The sequence below is a fragment of the Rhinolophus ferrumequinum genome, chromosome 15 (assembly GCF_004115265.2).
Source record: "Rhinolophus ferrumequinum isolate MPI-CBG mRhiFer1 chromosome 15, mRhiFer1_v1.p, whole genome shotgun sequence".
Taxonomy (NCBI): Eukaryota; Metazoa; Chordata; class Mammalia; order Chiroptera; family Rhinolophidae; genus Rhinolophus; species Rhinolophus ferrumequinum.
Genome location: NC_046298.1, coordinates 32,140,995 through 32,168,832, shown reverse-complemented (window position 1 = coordinate 32,168,832; position 27,838 = coordinate 32,140,995). Strand labels below are relative to the sequence as shown.

The 27,838-nt window shown below is 47.9% G+C and overlaps 1 protein-coding gene across 1 annotated transcript; it reads left to right on the top strand.

Annotated features, from left to right (window-relative positions):
* Positions 1-1,546: 1,546 nt before the first annotated feature.
* C15H16orf95 (chromosome 15 C16orf95 homolog) lies at positions 1,547-16,628 on the top strand. Its single transcript, XM_033128333.1, is given in 9 exon segments — positions 1,547-1,588; positions 1,590-1,743; positions 1,746-1,804; positions 3,639-3,686; positions 4,438-4,578; positions 10,459-10,605; positions 11,445-11,491; positions 14,265-14,501; positions 16,456-16,628. Coding segments are annotated over 9 exon segments (894 nt in total). The 3' UTR covers positions 16,475-16,628.
* The last annotated feature ends 11,210 nt before the right edge of the window (positions 16,629-27,838 follow it).

Genomic DNA, 27,838 nt, shown 5'->3' with positions numbered 1-27,838 from the left:
ACACTCTATCTTGCGTGATCTTCTCAAACTTCCTGTGGGATTAGTTCTATGGTTATCACTAATTGACTAACGAAACTGAGGCTTGGGAAGATTAGGTGACTTGCCTGATACAGTAAGAGGCAGGTGTGGATTGGGTTCAGGTCCTTGGTCCTTGGGGCAGGATGGGCAGGGTGCTCTTTTGATCGCCAACTGGTGTGGTGGTAGATTTGCTTTCCTGGCTTTGAACATTGTACAGGTGGAATCCCATGCATGCTTTGGGATCTGGCTTCTTTATCTGTTTGCTGTGGGCTGCAATTGTGTGTTCTGTTTCATTGTCACATAATGTTCTTCCACGTGACTATGCCAGACATTCTTTTTAAAAATTTTTTCTCCTATGGATGGACATTTGGGTCATTTCCAGTTTGGCACTGTTAACAGAAGATCGCTGTGGATGTTTTTGTCCATGTCTTCTTGTGGACATAAGCTTTCATTTCTCTTGGGTGTATACCTGGGCAAGGAACTGCTTGGTCATTGGGTATTCACGTTTAGGTTTTGTAAATACTGCCAGTTTGCCAACATGGTTGTATCTATTTCATGAGCAATGTATAGAGGTTCCAGCTGCCACATCCTCAAAAATTTGGTATTGTCAATCTATTCCTGGTGGGGATAAGGACAGTGATAAGCTATTCTTGACATGAAAGGGTAAGACAGTGTCTCAGTGGTAAGGGCCAGAGCTTCCAGGGGCATGTGCCTGTCCTCTATGCTATAGAGATGTTCCAGTGAGCTCAGGAGAATGGAGACAGCATGGAAGCCAAGAACGCTCCAAGGCGGGCAGAAACAAGACATCTATAAATAAAATGTCAGGGTAATGAGTAGCTTCCTGGGTAATTTTGTCATTAGCTATTAAGAGACCAGTGATTACACACACACACACACACACACACACACACACACACACACACACGGAGGGGGTGATGTTTGAGATATTTAGTAGCTAATCTGGTAGGGGCATTCCCTAATCAGCACGGGTGCTGGCCAGGAGAGCATGTGTGTACTAACTGGAAGCTCAGCCCTGCTTATAGGTCATGCATGACCTTAACGGTTATAGTGGTATCCAGGAAAGCTGAGTAATGTCTGGGAGCACCGTTTGCTCCATGGCTAGAATGCAGCATATTGGGGGCCTTGCGTATCATGGTTTGGGCAAATATCAATATTGAGAGTATTGAAATAAGCATGAAAATACTGAAGTGGGAAAAAACTCGTTTCCAAGAGTTTGTGATAAACTAAAGGAACATATAGAGGCAGAAAGCATTTGGTTTTATGAAAATGTGAAGACACACATCCTGTTTTCCTTTCAGCAGCTCCCCGGAGCACACGTGTGCAGGGGAGGAGGGTGGAGGAAGGGGAGACTAAGGCAAACGGGCCGGACGGTTCAGAAGAGCACCGGGACGCTCGGGATTGACAGCCGTTTTGAATTCCATGGCAGTTTAAACCCCAGGTTGCTCAACACATACTCATTTCTCTAAAAGTCACGATTTGAGCCCACTTATCAGACTCGGCAAGTGAAATGCGAGGCGCACAGTTAAATCTGAATTTCAGAAAAACGAACGACTTTAAATAAAAGTACATCCCAAGTCCTGCGTGGGATATACTCATGCCGAGATGCTCCGTGGCCCCCTGAAACCAGCCCGTGGCCGGCGTCCACACGCCCGTGCAAGGACGCTGGGGTGCGGGTCCCACATCCTTCTCTCTTTCCAGGGAACAGAACCCAGGCTGGGGCGCCCCGCGTACTCGCAGGCCTCTCCGTCGGAATGGTGAGTGGGCTGTCCCGGTCAGGGTAGGTGGGCTTCCCGGGCCGACGCCAACCCGGGCTAGGCCGCAGGGCGGGACTGGCGATGGCCCCTGAGCCGGTCGGACCTACGCCCGACCCCAGGACCACCAGCCCCGCTAACCTGGCAACCCCGAGGCCCTTGCCTCCTGGGGCCAATCAACCTCCAGAAGTGTACGTGCCTACAAGGCAGCGCCTGGTTGGCTGGACGCAGACCAATCAGCGGGGCGGGGCGGTGCACACGGAGAGGTGGGCGGGCCGGAAGGGCGGGCCTTGGAGCGGCCGGCGGACGGAAGGGGAGGCACCCGGAGTGTGTGTGTCTGTGTGTGTGCGCTGGCCCGCGGGATGAGTGACTCGTGGATGAAGCAGCCTCCGCTTTCGTCACCACATCACAATGAGCATCACCTCCTCCATCATCACGACCGTGTCTGAGTCGCGGCAGGAACTTCCGGAAGCTCTCGGATGTCCGTTGGGTCTGTCAGCGCGCACTCACACCCCGAGCGCGTCTGGCCGGGCCAGTGCGTCCCTGAGTCCTGCACGCTGAGCCACGGACACCACGCCTGGAGGAGCCCCACGTCCCAGTCACCTGGGGTGGCCCCAGAGCCCCCGAGTCACGCTATCCCAGCAGTAGCTTGTATCACATAAGCAGGACAGAGGCCACATTTATGCACAAAACGTAAGCACAAAGGGCAATTTTGTTTCACTGTGAAGGTCCGGGGTGGGTCTTCAGACATGGATGTATCCAGATGTTCAAGGACTGTGGTCAAGGTCTGTTTGCCTCCGTCTCTCAGCTTTGATGTCCTGTGTGCTGGCTTCCCTCCTGGAGGCAAGAGGACCACCAAGAACTCGAAAGGCTTAACAACGTCAACCGAGAAGTAGATGCGCTTTACTTAACAATTTTAGCACAAAGCCCCAGAATGAGTTTCACTGGACCTACTTAGTTTATGACACTGTTTTGAGCCAATCTCAGAGGAGCCGGGCCTCGCTTGCTGCCTGGCAGTGGGGGAGGTTCCAGCCCACTTGACCTACACGGACTGAGATGGGTATGTGCCCCGCCCCAAGGAAACAGCAATGCTGTCATTGCCAGCGAGCGGCGTGGGGGCTTGGATGCTGTGCAGGCAACATCCCATATCCTGTTTTCAAGTATCCTCTGGTGCGTTGCTATCAATGACCTGAAGCTATTGCTGTAACGAAATAGCAATAATAAAGGTTATGATAATGACACACAAAAACGCTTGCATCACTTGTACCATGTGACAAAGCGCTGATACATTCCGTTTATGCCCACCGGAGACGCCGCACGACCAACATTCTAGCAATTTGTTGTGGGGAGAAGGAGGAAGACTAACACAGATTCTGTCATCCCAGAGACAAGCATCCAGGTTTTTATGCTGGAAAGAATTTCATCAAGTGTACAGTTTTGACAATGTTTTCCAAGTAAGCTCAGGGGTGTCTGATGAAGCATCACAGGAGTTGTGGTTGACAGCTCCATGTCTTGGAGAGTTCTCACCAGGTTGGAATGTTTCTGTCTTTCCCAAAGGGCCTAGCACAATGTTAGCTGTAGTGTACCTGAAGCACAGGTACTGCGGAATGTAGAATTCCACAATAGCCCCACGTCTGGGAGCCTCTAGACATTAGCACATGAGCCCAAACCTACTTCTCTTGTCACCTCCTATCCCCATCTGAGGCTTAGATGATCCCTTCCACCCCTGGCGTTGAATGATATGAGCCAGTTCCAAGAAGGCTGGCTCAGGCCCACACCCTAGCACTCCTGTCCCCAATTTACACAAAACCTGGAACTTTCTAAGCCGTCCTATTCTTTTGTAGGAAGAACACATTTCAAACCTTTGGGAAAGAAGTGTGCCTCACAGATCTTTCAGTAAGGAGAGCAAACCCTCAGCTAGTTGACCCCGACCCGACACACCCCTGTAGGGTGTGGAGAGCAGACAATTGGGGTCCAGAGGCAGCGTCTCATGCGAGGATGTGTCAGACCTGGGAGTCTGTGGTTGTAGGGGCCATCACCAAGTCTCCAGAACCTCTACGTAGGGTCACCCACCGCCTTCTCCCAGCCCCCAGTTCCTCACAACACTTAGAGACAGGGATGCAGGAGGCCTGGGAGAACCAGCACTGCCCCGTGGTGTACCTGCCCTGGACATCAGCTCCTTCATCTGCCCCTGAAAAGGATAACTTCCCCTCTCCTTCCTGCGTGTGGGTGTGGTGAGGATCCCATGGAAGGATGTGGAAGTCTTTGCAAATGGAAAGCACTAGATGCAGACTGACGCATAACCACAAAAAGAGCAATCATCTCACTAGAGGTGGTTGTACGCCCCCATTTTCAGAGGGGGAACCTGAGACTTGCTCATGGTGACATGGCAGTAAGTGGTCCTGAATCCCAGCACACCTGGTCTGCAGGCTCTGGCGGTCCCCCTCTAAATGACTTTAGAGGGCCAGCCATAGAGGCCGGCCTCTTTTGGAGCTGCAGTGGGAGCTGAGGCCCCACCCCTGCCCCTGGACACCGTGCCTCAACCCTGGCTCCCTCTGAGCATTGATGTACTCTTCCAGAGAGTTCCTTGGCTTATGTTACAAATGCAGCATCACATTCAATTCTGTCTTTTCTGGCTCTTGCTCAGATGTGTCCTGCTCCCAGTGCTATTCATGGAGAGCCCCTGTGCTGTGAGTGCCAGGCCAGATTCAGGGGCCACCTGCCAATGCCCAGGACCGAGGCGGCACTACCTTACTGGGTGCCTCCATCCCTGAGACCCCAAAAGAAGGTAGGTGACTTGAACCCAGGGGTTCTTCCTGGGTTCAGGATGAACTTCAGGGGACCAGCAACCCTTCAAAGTCATAGTATTATATGAAAAATATTTTAAAATTTATGGAAGACAGTTTATGTTTTTTTAACCAGATTCTTTTAAAAACCAGATTTGTGGTGTTTCAATTGACATGATAAACTGCACATATGTAAAGTGTACAGTTTGCTAAGTCTTGACATATGCGTACAGCTGTGAAATCACCACCACCACATTGAGGTAACGTATGTATACACAACCCTAAGAGTTTCCTTAGGCCCTTTTCTAACTTCCATCTAATACTCCCTGCCCTGCCGTCCAGGGAACCACTGATCTGTTTCTATCGCTATAGATGAGTTCACATTTTCTAAAATTTTATATAAGTGGAATCATATAGTATGTACTTTTTTTTCTTTCTTTTTTTTTTTTCAGTATGTACTTTTTTTGTGGGGCTTCTTTCACTCAGCATGGTTATTTGAGATTCGTTCTCATAGTTGTGTATATCTCTAGTTCATTCATTTTTACTGCTGAGTAGTATTCCCATTATATGAATAGACCACAATTTATCCATTTGTCCAGGGAAGCACATTTAGATCGCTCCTAGAAGTTTTGTCTAATACAGGTAAAGCTGCTATGAACATTTGTGTACAAGTCTTTGTATGACCATGCCTTCATTTTGCTTGGCAAATACCTAGGAATGGAATTGCTAGATCATAGGGTAGGTGTATATTTAACTTTTTAAGAAACTGTCAACTGGTTTTTCAAAGTGGTGGTGTTAGGTTACATTCCCACCAGTAGTATATAAAGTTCCAGTTCTTCCATATCCTTGCTAACACTTGGTTTGGTCAGTCTTTTTAATTTAGCATCCTAATAGGTATCTCATTGTGGTTTTAATTAATAATTCTATTACGACAAATGGTGTTGAGCATCTCTTCATATATTTTTGCCATCTGCATATCTTACTTGATAATATAAGTTTTCAGATATTTTGCCCATTTAGAGAAATTGGGTTGTTTGTTTTTATTACTGAGTTTTGAGAATTTCTTTATATATTCTACATACAAGTTCTTTATCAGATACTGAATTTGCACCTATTTTCTGCATGTCTTTGGTTTGTCTTTTTTCTCTTTGATCAGTATCTGTCAAAGAGCAGAAGTTTTAAGTTTTGAGGAAGTCTAATTTATTAGTTTGACCTTTTCTAGTTCTTTGGTAGGTGTACCCACCCCCAGTACAGCAATGGATCATGCTTTTTAAGCATTTCTAAGAAATTTTTGCCTAACCCGAGGTCAGAAAGGTTTCTCTCATGTTTTCTTCTATAAGTTTTATGGTTTATAACTCATGTTTAATTCTGTGGTCCACTTTAAGTTGGTTTTTATATATGGCATTGAAGTTCTTTTTTTCCCCGTATATATATGTCCAGTTGCTGTAACATCAAATGTCATAAAGACCATCCTTTCCCCACTGACTTGCTTTTGCATGTTTGTCAAAAATCAGTTCTCTATATATGTGTGAGTCTATTTCTGGGCTCTATTCCTCTGATCTACATAATTGTTTATTTTCATGCCAATACCACGTACTCTGTCTTGATTACTTTGACTTTATAAAAAGTTTGGAAATCAAATAGTGTTAGTTCTTCAACGTTGTTTTTCTTTTTCAAAGTTGGTTATTCTCGGGTCTTTGCATTTCCATGTGAATTTTCTAATCAGTTTGTCAATTTCGAGAAAACTGTCCTCTTGGGATTTTGACTGGAATTATGTGTATAGATCAATTTGAAGACAGTTGTGCTAACAATATTGAGTCTTTTGATCCATGAACATGGTAATCTGTATATTTTTAAAGAGCTTCTTTCATACTTCTCAGTAATATTTTGCAGTTTTTAGGGTACAGGTGTTGCACATATTTTGTCAGATCTATCCGTAAGTATTTCCCATTTTTGATGACATTGTTTTTAAAATTCAGTTTATGATTGCTCATTGCTAGTATGTAGAAATAGCATTGATTTTTGTAGTTTGATCTTGTTTTTCACAATATTGCTACACTCATTTATTCTAGTAACTTTTGTTGTAGAGTCCATCAGATTTTCTACATAATAATCATATTATGCAGAATCTCTTATGCAGATAAGAGATGGTTGTATTTCTTCCTTTCCAATCTGGATGCCTTTTATTGATTTTTCTTGCCTGGCATACTGGCTAGAACTCCTAGTACACTGTTGACTAGAGTAGGGAGACAAGACGTCCTTGCCATTTTCCTGATTTTGGAGGGATAATATTCAGAATTCCGCTATGAAGTATGATGCTAGCTGTAAATTTAAATATCCTTTGTCAGGCTGAGGCCGTTCCCTTCATAGTCCTAGTTTGCTGATAGCATTTATCAGAAACGAATGTTGGGTTTTCCCTGTATCTGTTGAGATCATCATATGGTTTTCTTTTTTTGTTTGTGAATACGATGAATTGCATTGGTTGGTTTTCAAAAGTTACACCAGTCATTCCTGGGATTAACCTGATTGAATCAGGTTGCTTATCCTTTTGATACATTTGATTAGAATTTTTACATCTGTATTCATGAGGGATATTGGTCTGCACTTCTCTTGTAATGCCTTTGGTTGTTTTTGTATTAGGTAATGCTGCCCTTGTAGAATGAGTTGGGATGTATTCCTTCTCTTTCACTTTTCTGGAAGACTGTGTAGAATTGGTAATAATTGTTCTTTGAGTGTTTAGTAGAATTTGCCAGTGCAGCCACGTGGGCCTGGAGCTTCGTTTATGGCAAGGTTTTTAACTATAAATATAATTTTTTTCATAGATACAGAGGTATTTAGGTTATCTATTTCTTCTTGAGTGAACTTTGTGAGTTTGTGTTTTCCAAGGAATGTGTTGCATCATTGTTGTCGAATTTATTGGTATAATGTTCATAATATTCTTGTATTACCCTGTTAATATTTGTTGAATCTGTAGCGATGCCATCTTTCTCACATCTTGTTTTTGAATAAACTTTTGAAGGGGTAAGTAGCTTCAACATAGCTAGGTCATATTGTTCTAGGCAGTGGTCATAGCCTCAATCTCTTGCTGGTCAGGGTAGGAATTATCACACCTCTTTAGCAGATGGGCAAACTGAGGTTGTAAGAGGGACAGGGCCTTGTCCAAGGTCAGTCCATAGCAGACAGGGGTTAGAATCCAGGTCTCTGGCTTTGAGTCCAGGACTCTCCCCACTGAGCTGTTCTGCTACACACCGGGAAGGAGTGGCCCTGAGCAGGATGGAAAGAATAGAGAAGTCACGGTGTCAGTCATGTCTGACTAAGGCAGCTATCTAGTCTCCTAGCTGGTCTCCTTGCCTCCATCCTCTCTCACTTTGTTCATTTTCTGATCCTCAGCCTCGTGCGTTTTAGCACTGTGGGTCTGGTCCTGTCATTCCCCGGGGCTCCCCATGTACCTGAGTATCGACCACACTCCTTGACACAACCCCTGCGGTCCTTCCTGATCTTGCCCCTTCTTGGCTCCCTAGCCCCCATTCCACTTGCCCCACGGGCTCCTGTTCCATCAGAAAGAAGGTGTTAGGTTGCAAGTAACAGAAAACTGACTGACAGTGGCTGCAAACAGCGTCTTTGGTAGAGAGGATTCTTCCAGGATTGTTTTTAGGCTTAATGGTGTCTTCAAAGACCCAGATTCTTTTTATCCTTCTGTTCAGAGTGTTGGCACTGTCACCTCTAGTGTTTCTAGATGGTGGCCGCCAGTTTTTCTTACACTGAGATGCACATGGCAGAAAGTGAGCATATTCTGAGGCCCTCCTTTCTTCAGGAGGACGTAGAAAGCTTACTCTTCCGTCCCCTCTTTCTTATGGGGGTAAGAGATTCCCAGAAACCCCAGTCAACTTCTCTTTCATCTCTTCGACTTTACCCCATACCTATTCCTGGCTAGGTCCTCACTGCTTCATGCAGACCCTTTGGGACTGGGCTCTTGGCCCCACGAGCAAAATTGTTTTTTTTTTGGTTTTGTTTTGTTTTTAATAAGAGAGAGGAAATGATTGCTGCCTAGCCAACCCGTCAGTTCTGCTGCGTGAAGTGAGCTCTGTTACCCACACTCCTGTGGGCTCTCACACAGGCACGTGCTGTTCTCCCGCCTTCTAGGACCTGGCTCAGTGACACCTTCTCAGAAAGCCTCCTCTGGGTTGGAAGCTCCTTCTGCTCCTCGGCATCCTGACATTTATTCTCTCTCGTGGACAGTGCTGTGTATGGACCCTCCCCCCACAATCCTACCCTCCCCGTGGGCAGGATGGGGTCTTACTTGCTTGTAGCTCAGTGCTTGCCACGGAGCACACACTCAGCCAGTACTTGGTGGACTGGATAAAACTGGCCAGAGTGTCTTCATCCTGCGGGCAAGAGGTGTCCCTGCCATGGTGGCAAGAGGTGCAGAGGTAGGGGACGGTCCCGAGTGCGCCAGGCCCTGTTGCGTCTCCTCCCTTGCATGAGCCCTCAGATCCCTCAGCCCTTCCCCTGCAGAGCCCTCCGTCCTCACAGCACACCTCCCACAGGTAGTCTGGTTTTCCAGGAAGCCTGGGGAAGTCAGCAGGGTCCCTCCAAAGCGGTTTCTGTTATCTTACACAATGTGCGACATGAGCCCATGGGCAGCATTTCCAGCAATACAAAGGGGTGAACAATACACCGTGGTGAACATAGTTGTCCCTTCTGACCCCTCTGCTGTTGCCCAGCCCCTACTCCAAGGCGTCCTGTGTGTGTCTTGTAGATTTTCTGCGTGTGTGTGTCCTTTCACTAGCGATGTATCACAAGACACCCAAACGCCTGGCTTGAAGTAACAGTCACTGTTGTTACTTGAGGGCAGCTCGGCCGGGCAGCTCAGCCCCACGTGTCTCAGGGCTGGCGGGCTTGCCCGGCACGCTCTTCTTGTGGCAATGACAGAGGAGTGAGAGCAGCTGGAAAGCTACGAAGCCCCTTTGGCCCAGGCTCAGATCTGGCTGCTGTTTCTTCCTCCTCATTCTTTTGGTCAAACCAGTGCCTGGTCTAACCAGAGTTCAGGGGTGAGGTCTACCCAGTCCCTGTACTGGAAGGAACTGCAGAACCGCATGGCAAAGGGTGAGGCTACAGGGAGGGATTAGGAATTAGACATAACCCCCCACAACTCATGTACAAGCAACACTGCACACATATTCTTTTAAACAATGCAAATGGTAGCGCGCTGTGCTTATACTGCCGCATTTCCCACTTAACATCGTGTCAGGACAGACTGGTCCACCCTGTTCTTGCCAAAGGCCACCGCATTCCCTCTTGTCCCCTTGTTCTGTCATTTGTTGTCCTTTATTTCCGGGCATTCAGGCTGTTGGTCACGACAGCCAGGGCTGCAACGCGTGTTCTTGTGCATACATTGTTTTGCATATAACACGAGTCATCCAGGGATATAGTCCAGGGGTGGATTGCTGGGTCAGAGATTGTCCATTTGAAACTCTGATCAATGTTGTCAAAATGCTAGCAGAGCCCTCTTTATAGCTGAGAATGCTGAGGCTTAGCGGGGCTAAATGTTGTGCCCCAGGGCTGCTCCTGGAGGCCACCAGGCTCAGGACAGACCCAGGTACCCCGGCTGCAGCCTGTGTGTCCTGCCCCAGTGCCACGCAGAGTCCTTCTGCAGAGGTGCAGGCGGTGGTGGGTAGGAGGGCAGGGGTGACATGGAGGTGCTGGTACCTCCTGCCCCAGGAATGTCATGAAGGGGAGACAGTGCTCCCTCAGCCAGGCCGTGGTGTGTGCTTGGGGAGGGATGCAGAGAGGAGCTCTTCCGGCTCTGTCCCTGAGGCTAGGGGTGTCCGGGGCGTGGCTCCATCCCCCTTTGGCCCTTCTTTTCCCTTCCTCTCTGTCAGATCCAAAAGAGGATTCGGCTTTATATCCCCAAAATCATCAAAGCATGCCCCTGCACATGCCACTGCTTTGGGGGCCGCCTCCCGATGCCTAGGGATCGGGCCATGATGCCCTACTGGGTGCCCCAGGTCCTGAGGTCTCACAATAAGGTAAGAGGGAGGCTCGCACAGCAGCGAGGCCTGAGAGTAAGGGAGGGCTTTCCGAGGGAGCAGGAGAAGAGGAGGGAGGGTGCCGGCTTCTTTCCCCAGAGGCTTCCATTGCTGTCCTGTCGGGGAGGGGCCCTCTGAAAGCCATGGCCAGGGCAGCAGAGCACAGAGGCTGTGCGTGGGATGGGGCCAGGTCGGTGTCCTGGCGGGGGCTGGGAAGGGGGTACAGTGCTCTCTGAAGAGGGTGCTGCTTTCTTGCCCGCCACCTCTCTTACCACCTTCTCCTCTTCCTCCTCCTCCTTCGACTCCTTTCTTCTCTTGACCACCTCAGTTGCTCACCTCCCTGCCTGCTCCTTCCTACACCCTCGTCCCTCACCCCCTCCAGCTCTATCAGCCTGTCTGAGCCTCCTGTCCTCATAGCCCCAGCCGGGCAGACCTGGGGTTGGGAATGGGAGGGAGGGTGCCCAGGAAGGACCATTGCTCCGAGTTTCTGTTCTAGCTCTTTGCTCTGGCTGGCGCCTCCAGAGCTCTGGGTCCCAGGGCATTGGCTGCAGGATGGCCAGGTCCCGCCCTCCTCAGCCCAGGGCACCTTTTCTCCCAGGAGTGTCCTGGGTGGTGGTTAGAGGCTTCCTTTCTGCCTTGGCTCACATTCCCGTTGCCTGTTTATTGTCACCAAGTAGCACAACGTCCCCAGAATTCAGACCCCGAGGCCTTTTAAAAGGAGACCAGGGCTGGCCTTGTGCATGGGCCGTGGGCCCTTAGGATGTTTTCAGGCCAGATTACTGGCTCTCCCCCTGCTAGTGACAGGGGCTGACACATTTGTCCACATGCTTTTCTTTTAGATGGCGAGAAGGCAACAGAGTTTTGCAGGCATCCAAGGTAATTCGGTGTGCGCATGTCTCATCCCCTGTCTCTGCGGGAAGGCAGGGCCTTACGCCCATTATGTTGGGGAGGGGAGACTGCTGTCATCCCCCACGCCTGTAACACAAGGAGGCCGCAGGCAGGCACACACAGCACTTCTCCCGCCTTTGCTCTCTCCAGGCATCACTAATCACCCACCGTCTTTTCCCAATGAACCCGGCGAAGCCTCAGACTTCACCAGTCTACTGGCATTGGCTCTAGAGATGAAACCAATTTGCAAGCCGGAGTTAGGGGGTATCTAAAGTGTTTTTCTTTAAGCTCTAAGCTTCTGTAATTCATCATATAGTGTGTGTGTTGTATACACATGTATTTATGACATAGTATCTATATTATATTCATGACATAGTACATATGCCTACATTATATATTCATGACACATCATGTTTGTGACACCATATTTATGCATCTGTTTATTACACAGTATCTTCACACATTCATGTTTGTGACCTAGCACAGATACACTCGTATATTCATGACAGACATAGGACACACACGCTCATATGTTTGCGATGCAGTGTATGCTCACAACAAAGTACGTTCATATATTTATACATTTGTGACCCAGTATATATGCAGTTATACACCCACGCCATACTCTACTCGGAGGTGGCGTCTACACCCTGACCATCACTTTCTTTTCTCTGAAAGGAGTGGGTTGGACTTGCTCTGGAAGGTGCTTCCCGGTGCTGCTGGCCAACACAGCTGCTTTCTGTGTTGCCTGTGAGCAAAGGAGTGGACATGGTCTGTGGGCTTGTATCATGTCCTCCCCGGGGCGTGCTGTCGCCAGACGGGGTGCTGGCGTACCCCTTCATGGACTCTGTAAACATTGGAGGGAACAGAGAGGTCCCCAGAGGTCGGATGACAGCCGCCAGGGATCCTGGGACGGGCGAGCGAGTTGCGCGGCCCGCTCTGAGCCCAGGGTCGCCAAGCCGGATGGGCGCGTGCTTGGGAAACGAATGCCCACCACCTGGCACGCTCACCTCGTCACACTGCGGAGGATTCATATTTTTTCCTGATTCTAAAAGCAATACCATGAGGAGGAGTGTAAATTGTCACAGCTTTGTGGAGGGGGTGGACGCAATTGGAAGGCGTCTCTCAGCTTCTGTAATGCGCGGAACCCTTAATCCAGGAAGCCCACATCTGGGTGAGATCTGTAGACACCCCGACATACAGGCCTGTCTGCAGCAGCGATTTCCTTGGCCAAACACCTGGAAGCGGCATAAGCGACTCTCAGTGGGAGCGCGGACATCAGGGGGATGTGCTTGCCACCCAGACTCCGCAGCTGTCAGGAGCAATGCAATGGATCCCCACATTGCGACAGGAAAACAAAAACAAGTCTCTGTAGCCCACACGATAGGACTCCATCAATGTCAATTTAGTTTTTCTTATTTATTTATTTACTTACTTATTTACCTATTTATTTATTTATTTATTTCCACCAGTGTCAATTGAGAAAGCAGAAGCCCTGTTAGGGTGTAGGTAAGGGCTGGGTGGGGTGCGTCTGAGCGGCCAGTCCCTGGTAACCCGTGTGGGCGGGGAAGAGGGAGGTAAGGGCCCTGCAAAGATTGACTGGGGGAAGATATATCATGAATAAAACAGAAGGTATGACATCGGCGCGAGTTTCAGATAAAAGAGCTAAAGATCACTTTATTTAAAAAAAACAACCTCTGTGCCAGTAGGACAAGAACAGTAGGAAAAACTGACCTTCTAACCATACAACCACACATTTCTGCGTTTATTTTTATTGGCAGTTTTTGGCTTTAAGAAAAGCTAAAAGCTCCCTTAGTTTATTGTCGAATCATATACGTCGTTAAAAACCAGTATGGATTTTTACTCCAGCCATTGTTTTATAGTTCAGGCAATTTGTATTAATGTTTCAAGCCTCAAACGCGTTCAAGCCAGTGGTGTTCAGGACAGGACTGAGAGCGCAATCTCACTGTGCCAGAATTGGCACGTGTCTCTTCTCGAACGTCATACAGAGGAACTTAAAATATGGTTTTCTAGCCCTCAGGTCCAGCTGATTTCTAGTTTAAAGAGAAAAATCCATATTTTTCATCTTGTATTTTCCTTGTAAAGAGGGGGCTCGTATGCTTTTGCTGTAGAATTTCTTATAAGGAAAGTATATTTTATATTAATGGTGTATACCTTTATGTCAGTATAATTAGAGTGTACATTTTACAGTAGTAGCATATTAATAGCATAATTGAGAAAATGAGATATAGTATCAGGAGGGTACATGTTGACCAAAGCAGGTCTGGAGAAAGCTGGCGAGTATCACGGGGATGGGAACACTGGAATTCCATTGGTGGTCGTGGGGGTTGGTAACGTTTTATTATGGAACGTTGCACACACTCGGATCAATCCCATGTTCCCATCACTTGGCTCCCATCATCAGCTCCTCGCCAACCTGGTTTCATCTGCACTTCACCTACGCCATCGCCCTGCTCCAAAACAGAAAAAGGAAAAGATTAATGTGAAGCAAATCCCAGCTAAATACCCTGTCCTTTTATCTGTAAACATTTCGGTGAGCAGCTCTAAAAGATAAAGACTCAAAACACAGTCACGACGCCCCGTGCTTACCCTGGATATCAGGAAACAGTCTCTTCACCTCCGTGAACATGGCTGAGCGTCCACACCCTAGGGACTGTGACCAGCCTTGCTGGGACGCTGGGCTTCCCACCCTGGGTTCTGGAGGGTTCTCTGGTGTGCAGTACACAAACTCAGGACAAGCCTGTGCCCAGACTCGGCCTGGGCCTGACTCGTTTTCTCTGCCTAGAAACCTCCTGGGACCCAAGCGCCTGTTATAACTGTTGGCGGATCTGTGACAGACGCCTCCTCTTCAAGTGGCAGCAGCTCCAGCCCCGTCATCAGGAAAGGCGACTGGCCCTGGGGAGTGGAGCGAGCCCCCAGGTCCTCCTCCTGCCCCTCAGCCTCCTGACCCTCCTCCAGGCTATCCTGAGGGTCATCGCGATCATTCGGTGAGCGGGCTTGGGGTAGGGGCAGAGGCGGCCCTGGGCCCATCTTACTCCCTGGGCTGCTTCACCCTGGGGTTGAGTCAAGGATGTGGAAGAACTTGGTTGCAGTTCAACAAAAGGGTAAGACATGGTGGCTATTATGTGGTTATCGCTGTCCAGAGGCTTCCTCATACCCAGTGCAGGTATCTTCTTATTCCAGCAAGGTGAATGGAAGAGCAACGCACATGTGTCAGAGCTGATGGAGGGAAGCGGGGCCTCTGGGGGCCACCTACCTTTCTTTTTTCACCTCTTCCCAGTCCCCAAGTTCTAAAATTGCCCTGTCCCCAAAAGACCACCTATTCCAGTTCCCATAAATTTGTGTCGTATCAAGGTTGAAAGTGGATCTTAAAGTCACCTCGCCCGGCCAGCCAGCTAGGATTTGAGCACACCTGGGAGGTGGGGACCTGCTGCCTCTCTCCCAGTCCTGCCCCAGCCATCGAGGTTCCATACTGGGAAGCCCTTACCGAGCCTGGACCCCACCAGCCTGGCCCAGGTTTCTCTCTTGGAACCCTGCTCAGTCCCTCCCACAGGAAGCCTCCGGGGTGACTCCTGGGTTCAAGACAGGGCCTCCTTTTACCAGGCTGTTTCCTTTAGTCTCCTCTGCAAAAGGCTTCCTCCTCCTCTTCCAAACTCCCCTCCCCACCCCGCCCACAGGGGTGCTTTAGGTCTTATGGTCATTCTTCCCCAGCCATTACCTCTATCCAGCCCCGTTTCTTTTCATCACACCTCTGTATAAATACATGGAAACACACACAAATATATGCAAACAGAAGACATGCAAATGCATATTAATATGTAAATGCATGCAATTCTAATTTTACATATATTGACTTGTTTTAACTGTCTCCTCCATGTAATTGTAAGAGGAATATTCTAGAAAATGTGCTTTCCCCCAGTTTTCTAGTTGGTTACAGCAGGTTAGCTTTGTCTTTGTCGTGCTGTCATGGGCAGAAGTGGAAATCCCTCTCCCTGTGGTCCTGCTTATCTGTTCTAGTGTTGGATTCCCTGTCATGCATATCTGCTTATGAGTGACCTGGGTTGCTACCTCTCTAGGGTGTGTGCTCCCAGGAAGGGGGCCGGGGAGGGGGTCTGTCAGCGTGGTATGTGAGGAGGGCAGCATCATGAGATTTTCCTTCTTTGCTTTTCATGAAGATTCCTCTTTCTTTTTCTGTTTGCCAACTTGAAGTCAAATTTAGTTGGACTCCCCTGTACTCGCTCTGGAAAGAGGAAAGAAAGAAACTTGACTGTTAAGTAGTAGATGGTCAGGAAAGGCCAAAAGGAAAATTGCTGATGCTTTTATAGGAGGTGTTTGCTTCTGAGTCAGGCTCTTAGGGCAGAGAGGTGCAGGCACCTACCAGCTGGTTGGCAGAGATATCTTGCTTGGCCAGGGTGTAGGTGGGATGCCCTGCGAGATACCCCAAGCTACACCACAGCTTATCTGAGGAGAAGCCACCAGCTGCCCATTGGTTGGCCTGGCAGAGACTTGCTAGAGCTGCGGAGGCCTCAGGAGCCCAGAACCTTTCCAACAGGGAGCCCCGAAGAGCAGTGATTAAGTCAGGCATTGGCCTTCTTGATCGGACCTGCGATAGCCTTCATTTCATTCGACTCCTTTCCCAGTTCTGCAAAGCTGGGACTCTCCTCATTCTAGAAGGAGAAAGCAGGTGAGGTGATGACCTGAGGTCCCAGAGCTGGAAAGTGAGCCAGCTAAGACTGCACCCTGGTGTCGCCTCACTGCAGCCCTCTCCTGCCTGAGCTCCTCAGGACGGAGTGCATTGGGGACCTGGATGACATCCCCCTCTGCTGTGGGGCTATCCCCTACTCTCCTCCCCGTGGAGTGCTCCCCAATAGGCCCTGCAAGGGCCATGTGGGCTTAGCTTGGGGATAGTTCCTAATAACTGCCTTTCTCTTTGCTTTCCAGCCAGTTTTTTTTAGTTTGAAGTTAGAATCTTCAGCTACTGTCAGGAACACCAACAGAAATGCCAGTCGTAATCAAGGTCTTCAACGAAAGTCATCAAGTCAGGAGGAGTCTGTGATAGGATAGCCACCGTTTTCTCAGATCGCCCAGTTCACACCCAAGAGTCAAGCCAAATTATTGATCATCAGGTGATTCTTAGTGGGAGCAGGTTGCTGTGAATGCGGGTGAGATTCCCTGATGAAAGTGGTTAATAAATGTTATTTGTGAAATTCTCTATAAAGTGGCCCCTTTTTTGTGCATAATGGTTTTCCTTTGTGAAGGTGTTGTTCTCTACCTCTGTGTCCCTGTGGGATGGGGCCGTCTCCAAGCTTTTCTTCCTTCTGCCAAGGACAGCAGACTCACTAGACGAGGGTCCTGAAATGGTTTTAGGATCTGTTTCAGGTGGATCTCACTTTAAATTGCATAAAATTGTATGTGAATTGAGTTTTTAAAACTGAGCTACCATTCACATATCATGAAATTCACTTTTTTTTAACCCTAATTTTTTATTCCAATTTTGTACTCTGCCTCATTCTTTTAGGTGTCAAAGCCCTATTTCTTCCTTACTTTCACAAATATTTTGTTATAAAAGTAATGTTCATAATAGAAATATCCCTGAAAATACAGGTAAGACAAAAAGTAGAAAATATAAGTCAGTCAGAATCCCTTTACCCAGAAATAACCTCTATAACAACAAATCAAATTACAATCATATGACGGAATATCACGGGGTTAACGAATGATCACACTAAGAAGGTGAGAAGCCATGACACCATATTGTTAAGCTTACAAAAGGATTATAAAACACTTGCGGTATTATTAGCCCACTTTTCTACATATCTAAATGCATAAAACAAAGATAGGATGTACACAAAATCCACCTTTTCGAAGTATATGATTGCGTGTTTTTAGTATATTTACAAGGTTGTGCAGTCAGCACCACGATCTAATTCTAGACCTTTCTCATCACCCCCAAAAGAAACCTTGTACCTACTAAGTAGTCACAGCTCTTTCCCTTGTCCCCCAGCTCCTGGAAACCACTAACCTACTTTCTGACATTTCATGTAAATGAATCATATACTATGGGGGTCTTTTGTGTCTAGCTTCTTTCACTTAGCTTAACAGTTTCAAGGTTCACCGGCATTGTAGCAGATATCAGTGCTTCATTCCTTTTTACGGCTGAATAAATAATCTTCCATTGTATGACTAGACCACATCTTGTTGAGCCGTTCATCAGTTGGTGGATCCTTGGGTTGTTGCCACTTTTTGGCTGCTATGAACATTTGTGTACAAGTTTTTTTTTTTTTTTTTTTTTTGTGAACATACTTTCATATCTTTTGGTTATGTACCTAGGGATGCTGAGTTATATGGTAACTCTGTTTAATGTTTTGAGGAGCAGTCTCAGTGGAAAACCGCACCATTTTGTGTTTTATATTCCTGTCAGCAGCATGAGGTTTGGATTTCTCCACATCCTCACCAACACTTGTTATCCATTGTTATTGTTTTTTTTTTTTTTTTTTTTTTTTTTTTTTTTTTTTGGGAAGGGGAACAGGACTTTATTGGGGAACAGTGTGTACTTCCAGGACTTTTTTCCAAGTCAAGTTGTTGTCCCCTCAGTCTTAGTTGTGGAGGGCGCAGCTCAGCTCCAGGTCCAGTTGCCGTTGCTAGTTGCAGGGGGCACAGCCCACCATCCCTTGCCTTGTGGGAGTCGAACCGTAACCTTGTGGTTGAGAGGACGTGCTCCAACCAACTGAGCCATCCAGGAGCTCAGCGGAAGCTCAGCAGCAGCTCAGCTCAAGGTGCCATGTTCAATTTTAGTTGCAGGGGGCGTTGCCCACCATCTCTTGTGGGAGTTGAACCGGCAACTTTGTGGTTGAGAGGATACGCTCCAACCAACTGAGCCATCGGGGAGGCAGCTCAGCTCAAGGTGCTGTGTTCAATCTTAGTTGCAGGGCGCGGAGCCCACCATCCCTTGTGGGACTCGAGGAATTGAACCGGCAACCTTGTGGTTGAGAGCCTACTGGCCCATGTGGGAATCGAACCGGCAGCCTTCGGAGTTAGGAGCACGGAGCTCTAACCGCCTGAGCCACTGGGCCGGCCTGTTATCCATTGTTTTGATTCTAGCCATCCTTGAGGGTGTGAAGTGGCATCCCACTGTGGTTTTGATTTGCATTTCCCCTATGTCGAATGATGGTGAGCATCTTTTCAGGTGCTTCTTGGCCATTGGTATGTCTTCTTTGGAGAAATGTCTCTTTGCATATATTTTAATTGCATTATCTATTTTTCATTGTTGTTGAGTTTGTGTTCTGTATATATTTTGGACACTAGATCCTTATCAGATGTATCATTTGAAAATATTTTCTCCTATTCTGTGGGTTGCCTTTTCACTTTCTTTATTTAAAAGTTTTTTAAAATGTTTATTTTTTTCAATTACCATTGACATTCAGTTCATATGAGTTTCAGTGGTACACATAATGGTTAGACTGTTATGTAACTTATGCAGCAATCCCCTCAATAAGTCTAGTACCCACCTGTCACCATACAAATAGTTATTACAATGTCATTGACTATACTTCCTGTGCTGTACTTTACATCTCAACCTTTTTATTGTCTTGATGATGTTCTTTGATGTACAAAAGTTTCCAATTTTGATGAAATCCAATTTTCTATATTTTCTCGGTTGCTTGTGCTTTTGGTTTTATGGTCATTTCTAAGAGGCCATTGCCTAATCCAAATTCACAAAGATTTACCTATGTTTTCTCTTAAGAGATTTATAGTTGAACTCTTGCATTTAGGGTTTTGATCTATTTTGAGTTAACTTTGATCTATTTTGAGTTCATTTTGTAATGTTTGTATATGGTGTTAGGTAGGGGTCCAGGTTCCTTCTTTTGCATGTGGATATCCAGTTGTCCCACATAACATTCTTCACACAATAAAATTATAGAAATGGAGAACAGATTGATGGTTGTCACGGGTTCAGGAAGGGGTAAGGTGGGAGGGAAGTGGGTGTGACTACACAAGGGCAACGTGAGGCATCCTTGTGATGGACATGTTCCGTGTCTTGACTCTATGGTTATGACATCGTACCCTAGTTTTGCAAGCTGTTACCCAGGGGCAACTGGATGAAGGGTAACATGGGATTTCTATTGTTTCTTATAAGCACATGTGGATCTACAATGATCTCAAAATAAAATTAATTAGAAATGCAGTACAATTTGCTTTGGGAGATTTTGAGAATACGGAAAAGTACAAAGTAGAAAATAGAAACCACTCTAATCCTCCACCCTTTGCTAACCTCTGTCGCTGTCCTGGCAGGAAGGAACGGACCTATTCCCACAGGAATTAGACTCTGGGACGCATGAGCAGGGGTGTCCACTTTAGAGACAGGAAGAAGAAAGAGGTGGGAGTCTAGTCTGAAGAGAACTGGGTGCCTCAGACATACAGGATGAAGAGGGCCCTGCGGGGCATTTTGAGCACAGCCTTCCCTCAGAGCTGGCTGCCGTGGAGGCTTCCTGGGGGAGGCATAGCTGTGTTCTCCTGGGGCACATCTTCAGTGGCCTCAGGGCTACATCAAGCTTCATTCATTCAATCAGCAAGTATTGGTGCCTACTATGTGCCAGGCATTGGGGAAATTGTGTGAGAAGATGCGCCTGACCCCCACGTTGCCCTTGGGCTGATGGACTATTGTAACACAGGGGTACAGTTGGCGTTATGGGTGACGTATACGTGAGCATGGGGGTTGGGCTACAGGGGACGTTGTGCGTGTCATGACTTTCCCACATTCCCGTGTTGCCCCAAGGACCAGCAGTCCCTGGTTGGGGGGATCTCTGGCTGTGGGAGCCTGTGCAGGGGACAGGCTGATGTGTTGGGGAGTGACACCCTTGGAAGCAGCCCTGTCACCGGTGGCTGGGAGGTGTGGATAAACACCCATCCTCGTCCCCCTCTGAGCTGTGTTCTCTGCAGTCTCCTGGAGGTCCCAGCAGGACTGAGCCGATTCCCACAGTGGTCACCTTGTCCTGGCTATTTTCCTTCCCCATGTTACTTCCCCACTTCCTCCCTGGACCACTTCCCAATTGAACACTTGCACTCCATCCTTCCTCAGGCTCTGTCTTGGGGGAACCTAATGTAAGACAAATCATGCTAACTGGGACTGGAGGATCAGGAAAGGCCCCTGGGGGCAAGGCCGTCTGAGCTCAGACTTGACAGTCTAGGTTATCTTAGAAGGAGAGGTGAGGACAGAATATCCGAGGAGGCATGCAGTGTGAAGGCTGGCAGGTGGCAGTCTGGTGTGTACCACCCACCTAGGGAGCTCATGCTTGGGAGGGGACAGTGACAGAAGATGGAGCAGGTGCCAGATGGTGGGAGGCCTTGGGAGGTTTTCAGAAGACCACGAGTGCATCAGACTTGTGTTTGGGAAAAGCTACTATGGCTGAAGCAATTGGAATGGAATGGAGGGCGACATGAATATAGAAGACCCACGTAGCGGCTGCAGCAGAAAGCCTGGCCGGGGCCAGCAACGTGAGGGATGATGTTACCTGGACCGGGATGGCAGCAGCCGCGGTTTTCTTCCAGGTATGGAGGAGTATTTGGCCCTGTCATTCAGAAATCTGTGCACATATGCTCCAGGGGAATGACATAGCCACTTGTCGTTAATGCAGTGACGGCTTTGCTTCCGTGGCCCAAGCTGGATGTGCTGTGTGGTTGTCAGACCTGAGCCCAGGCGCTCCCTGCCTGCCTGTGTTTTCTTGAAGCTGACACGAAGAGCCACAAGAGGGCGCTGTCTGAAAGCCTCTGGTCTGGCGCCTTCTCAGAGAAGACAGGGAAGGTCAGGATTGGAAGCTGCTCTCGCCCAGTTTGGCCCTGGTTTTTCCTGTCGCCTCCTGGGGCTGCTGATTGCTTTCTCTAGGTGAGGCTCCGAAGTCTGCAGATCTTCCGGGCAGATTGAGGGGTTTGGGGAAAGATGTTCCCGTGATCCCGTGGCACCTCAGACTCAAGTCAGGGAGCACAAACGCCTTCCCACTCCCTCCTCTTTTCTCCTCTTCCTCCCCTTTCCATCCCTCTATTTCCATACCATTTACTGAGCAATTACTTACAGTACAGCCCCATCCAATAGAACTTTCCATGATGGAATGTTCTAGATCTGCACTGCTCTGTACAGGAGCCGCAGCCACATGTGACTACTGAGCACTTGAAATGTGGCCACTTGCGAGGAGTTTGCTCCATCCGGGGCTCACTTACCTTGGGGAAACAACGTCTTCGGTTTTCTGAGAAGAAGCCTGTCTGCTGTCTACTCAGGGACCGAGGACAGCACACTGTTGGAGGAAATCCATCCTTAGAAAAAATTATGCTGGAAAAGGTGGCCAAGCCGCTGCCACAGGTGAAAGCAGGTGCATTGAGAAGCACCTCAACACCCATCACTGGGGACATCTGTCCACCTCTGCCAAGATGCTGGCTGTCCCCTCCCTGCCCCACACAGGCGCCCTGGCCCAGGCGTCTGTCCCAGCGTGGTGGTGAGTGATGAGAGGACAGCAGGCTTTCCAGTATTGCGGAGAAGCGTGTGGAGCGAGGGGAACAAGGAGGAGACACGTCTTTGGGGCAGGGTCTTCTGAGGCTTCCTGGTAGTTGGGACTTGACACAGAGAACAAAAACATACAGCAGGCAGGGGAGAATGTTCCGGGCAGAGGGAAGAACATTCCTTGGGGTGAGGGCAGCATACAGGATCCTTCTGGGGCTAACACTGGTTTAAAAGGTCTGGCAAACGAAGGCCCCCAAACTAATGATCAGAATTGGATTCCTAGTACTGGAAAGGATCCTGCTGGAGGCCAGAGAATCTCTTTCAACCTCTTGCCAGAGAAATTCCCTAAATTCCCCTTCTAGAAGAAGTCCTTTACAGCCGGTTGAGAGCTGGTCCCTTCACTGTAAACCCATGTCCCTTGGCTTCCACAACAACAGTGAGCCTCTTCCTGCCAGAAGCGATTCCCATATTTGACGAGTTTCTCTTAGCCCCTGGATGAAGCAGACCCCACTGTTTGTTTTGAATGTTGGGTGACTGGCTTTCCTGTCCCGGGAGTGCTTGGCTCGTCGTCTGTGATGAGAACCCGGCCACAACTGTCAGCTCGGCCCCAGACAACTGCTTCACGGAGCAGCTGCGCGCTCTCTGCCGGTGCGGTTAGCCCGGAGATCACAGAGGTTAATGGCGCTTTCATACTTGACAGCAGCCAAGTGCTCCCCAGCCAAGAAATGCAGCAGCCTGAAAGGACAACAGCCTCGGATCTCACGTGCCGCTGAATCTACTGTGATTTCAGGCTAACATAGGCTCCAAGCGCTTCTGCTCGACGTTTGACCCAGGAAGTGTCCAGACTTTGAAACACAGGTTGGAGAACTAGTAGCATCCAAACTATGAAAGGCTGTGACCATCAGGGTCCCTTACGCAACAGTGTTAATGGTTGAGAGTTTTCTTCCCCCACAGAACTCAACAATTGATGTGCTTCGTTATTCATTACTTGTTCTGCCCTCAGGTGTCAGAGATGAGGACGTGGACCTATTTGGGAGCCATCATCCTGCTGACCACAGCTCCCTGGAAGTAACCCTCTCTGAAGTCCTGAAGAGCACACTCACGTACACAAATCTTCTGGAAGGTTCTTATGCTCTAAGCCAGAGCCTTGTCTGTGGCTGCACCTGTGTGAGGGAGGCTGGGAGTGCAGATGTGTGGGGCAGTAAAGAATCTGGGCTCCTTTACTACAGAGAGTCGGGGAGAGGATTCCGGGAAGACGGTTAGCAGTCTCTGTCAACTTTAATCTTGACAGCAGCCCAACGAGGCAGCCATTTCATCATTTCACCATTTCAAAGATGGGGAAACCGAGCCTCAGAGAGGTTAAGTAACTTGTTTATAGTCACACTGCAGATCAGAAGCAGAACCGAGGTTCGGTTACAGCCACGTCACCTCCCACTGGTTTCATGCATACACCAACTTCAGGAGTTAGCTATTGACGTTAGGTCCCTTTCAGACGAGATGCCTCAAGCTCGGAGAGATTCAGTAACTTGTTTTCGGTCACACAGCTATAAGTGGTGGAGCTGGGATTCAAAATCATGTGTTCTGACCCCAGTTCCTTAACATGACCATGTTGGTCCCAATTCTAACAAGTCCCTGTCCGTGAGCTTTATTGCCAGTAATAAACCCAATTCACAGACACTGAACATCTAATAGCACTGTCCTGTGCTGTTGCCTGGGGCAGCTGCGAGGGCATCTTCACTCGTGTAACCCTCCTTGCCTGGCCCCCCAGGTGTTCTCTTTGCATCTCCATCATAGACTTAGGACATGCCACAGTTATCTCTGCTCACAGTTTGCTGGGTGAACAGACCTCCACCTCCCAGACTAAGTTCGCTAAGCTTGCAAGCACCTTGTACGCCTAAGGCTTGACACAGAGCTTGTTACAGGTGGGTACTCAGTAGCTGTTGGTTGAATGAATCAGTGAGTGAATGAATGCATTCTAGAGCTCCAGCTAGCTATGTGCTGGGAAACATCCCATTCTTATCTGTGGAAACGACCTGTTGACTGGGCCAGGTACCCAGGAGCTGGGCACTGTGTGGCCTTGGGAGGTCAGTTTGCATTTGAAGGGATGTGGGAGGGGTCTTGTGGGGGCCAGGTGCCCCTCCTTCCTCCATAACCCCGTCCTATACCTGCTCCAGCCTCCTGGCACTCGCTGGGTCTCATGCCCTGTCTAGCTTCCTAATACTGATGGGCCGGTCTGGAATAGCTGTGCCCCATTGGCTTGGCCAAACCACTGTGTAGTCACCAGCAGTCTGCCCAGCACGGCCCCAGTCCTTGGTGGGCTCCCTGCCCTGCTTCACCTTCAAAGAACTCTGTGGTTACATGTGTGCTGAGATGGGGGCTGGGAGGGGCCATGGGGACACCCAGTCCAACCACCTCATTCGTAGATGGGGATGCTGAGGCCCAGAGAGGCCAGGCCATGTCCAAAGCCACACAGCAAGCTAGTGGCAGATGCAAGACTCAAACTCAGCTCTCCTGCATCCCCTCCAGATCACCTTTCACTCAGTGACCTCCCGTCTGTAGGTGCCTCCTCTCCACTCTGGGTGAACTCCCATGGCACTGTGTCCTCGATCCTTTGCAAGCTTCCCCATTACAGGAATGGCCAATGGGTTTTATTTCACGTACTGCCTGGGCATTGTGGCAAAGACCAGAGCTCCTGTGGGTCCTAGAGGAAAGAGCTCTGCAGTTGATTAATGATGTCTGCCACAGGCCTGGGCTGGGACGTGGGGTGAGTGCCATGGATTTTTCATTGCTGTCCTAACAGCTCTCACTGCTTGGCACACAGTAAGTATTTCATAAGCACTTGTTGATTTTGGGTATCCATGGTATTCTCTGGTGGGTGACTGATTTGGGGATCTGGGAGCCCAGCAGAGCGATTGGAAACTTCCTGTTTTCACTTTCGCTATTTCCAAGAGAGTAGTCCTGTTCAAGGACACTGCTTTTATGTTAAAACAACAAACCTCAGGGTTGATCCATGAGCAGTGGAAGGTGCTGGCATTCCGGAGGAGGCCAAGTCTGGCATTCCAGAGTACGGGGAATTTTGTTGTCTCAGCATCAGCAGAGCAAGTGTATCCTTTCCAGGCATCCCACATTTGAAGGGGAGGGGGGACATTCCAGAGACTGCAGTACACTGAGCTCCCTGGTCTCAGGTGTGGAGTGGGGCTGGGCTGGGGATCAGGGGCCCTTGGCCAACTTGGTTTGCCCCCCACATTGCCAACAGCGGGGGGCTTGATGGGGGGTCGGTGGCTCTGGGGCTTGGCCAGGGTTGGGCAGTTCATCTATAAAGTGATTATAACCCCATTATCTTGCTTGTGTGCTTCGCTGGCATCAGCCAGCCTCTGGATCCTCCTCTCCGTCCCAGCAATGCCCTCCCCTCCCCTCCCTTTCCCTCTCTTCGCCTCCCTTTCCTCTTCCTTCCAGAAATCATTTTTCATATAAAAATTGGTATAGGATTCCAAAATATTTAAAAAGGCAAGATGAAAAACAATGAAACCTCAGCGCATCACCACTCTTCTTTTCCCGCATTTCTTGGAAACTCATAGTTGATCTAGAGACTTGACAGATTGGAAGGTAACACTTTTTGCAAGATTACTTCCTCGGCAGGGCTGTGTGCTACCCGGGGCATTGTAGCAGGAGGTTCCCAATTGTGATGGTCCCACACTTCACATGCTACGACGGACCAGTGAGTCCAGGGGGGTCAGCATGACCCCAGTGAACCCTCACCTAATGGCTTCAGCATCCCTTTGTTAATTCATGGGTAGTGGGGGACTTCAATATATGGATTTAAAAAATATATATTATGTGCTTTCATCCCTGGGACCTCATTTAATTCTCACCACAAGCTTGGAAACAGATTGTTATTGTCCTACTTTTGCAGACAAGGAAACCGCTGCCCAGAAAGGGTCTGTTGTGGCTGCACAGGGCCACACAGGGTCACCCAGGGTCACACAGGGGCACACAGAACCAGGATCTGTCCCAGGACTGTTTATTTTTAATGCTGACACTTCCCAGCCAGTATCTCAGCTTCCTCCTGCTAGAATTCCATAGAACATTCCTTACCTGAGCTGCTCTTGGAAGGTTCCATTGTCAGATATGTTTGGGGCTTGCATTTATATGTGTGCCTGAAGAGACCCCCCCCCACACACAAGGTGTTTCCACGTGTGTAGATGGGCTTACAAATCAGGTCTGTTATTTCAGTGAAGGAATGCATTCTCCACTCTGTGCTGCATGCAGCACTGTACAGACACAGGTGTAGCAGATGTGTTTTTTTTAAAAGGTTTTTTTTTTTTTTTAAATATAGCTAACATACAATATTGTATTAGTTTTAGGTGTACATGATAGTTATTCAACAACATTTATATACCTAAAGACGTGATCACCATAAGTCCAGTAACCATCTGACGTCATACCACATTATCACATTATTATTGTTAATATACTATACATATATTATCACTATATTTCTTATGCTGTAACATTACATCCCCATGACTTATTTGTTTTATACCTGGAAATTTAAACCTCTTATTCCCCTTCACCTTTTTCCCCCTTTGAAAAAATTTTCAATTACAGTTGACATTCAATATTATTTATATTAATTTCAGGTGTACAGCATAATGGTTAGACATGTACATAATTTAAGAAGTGATCCCCCTGACGAGTAGTTCTCACCTGGCGCTATACGTAGTTATTACCATATTTTTGACTATATTCCCTGTTTTTTTTTACATTCTCGTGACTATTTTGTAACTATCAATTTGTACTTAATCCCTTCCCTTTTTTCACTCTGCCCACAACCCCTCCCCTCTATTATCCCAACAAATCTAATACCCATCTGACACCATCCATAGTTATTATAATATTATTGACTATATGCCTTATGCTATGCCCTACATCCCCTTAACTACTTTGTAACAACCAATTTGTACTTTTTAATTCCTTCCCCTTTTTTCACCCATACCCCCCACCCCCATCTGGCAGCCACTAATATGTTCTCTGTATCTATGAGTTTCTGTTTTGTTTGTTTGTTTTGTTTTTTAGATTCCACATACCGTGTTTCCCTGAAAATAAGACTGGGTCTTATATTAATTTTTGCTCCAAAAGAGGCATTCGGGCTTATGTTCAGGGGGTGTCATCCTGAAAAATAATGCTAGGACTTATTTCCGGTTAGGTCTTATTTTTGGGGAAACACGGTATAAGCAAAATCACATTGCATCTGCCTTTCTCTGTCTGACACTCCACTCAGCACAACACCCTTCAGGTCCATCCATGCCGCCGCATATGGCAAGAGCCCATTCCTTTCAATGGCCAAGCAATATTCCACTGTATATATGTACCACCTCCTCTTTATCCATTCTTCCATCAATGGACACCCAGGCCACCTCCACATCTTGGGCATTGTAAACAATGCTGCAGTGAACATATGGATGCACACATCCCCTTGAAGTAGCATTTTTTACCCACTTCAGGGTAAAAAAACCCAAACGCTACTGGGTCCTTCCTTGACTCTTGTTATAGCCTTTGTTTTAAAGTCATTTTGTCTGATATAAGTATTGCTACTCCAGATTTTTTTCATTTCCATTTTCATGAAATATCTTTTTCCATTCCTTTACTTTCCTTCTGTGTGTGTCTTTTCATCTAACGTGATTCTCTTGTAAGCAGCATATGTAAGGGTTTTGTTTTCTTATCCATTTAGCCCTTCTATGTCTTTTGAGTGGAGCATTTAATCTATTTACATCAAAAGCAAATGTTGATAGATATGTAGCTGTTGCCATTTTATTATTCATAATTTTGATA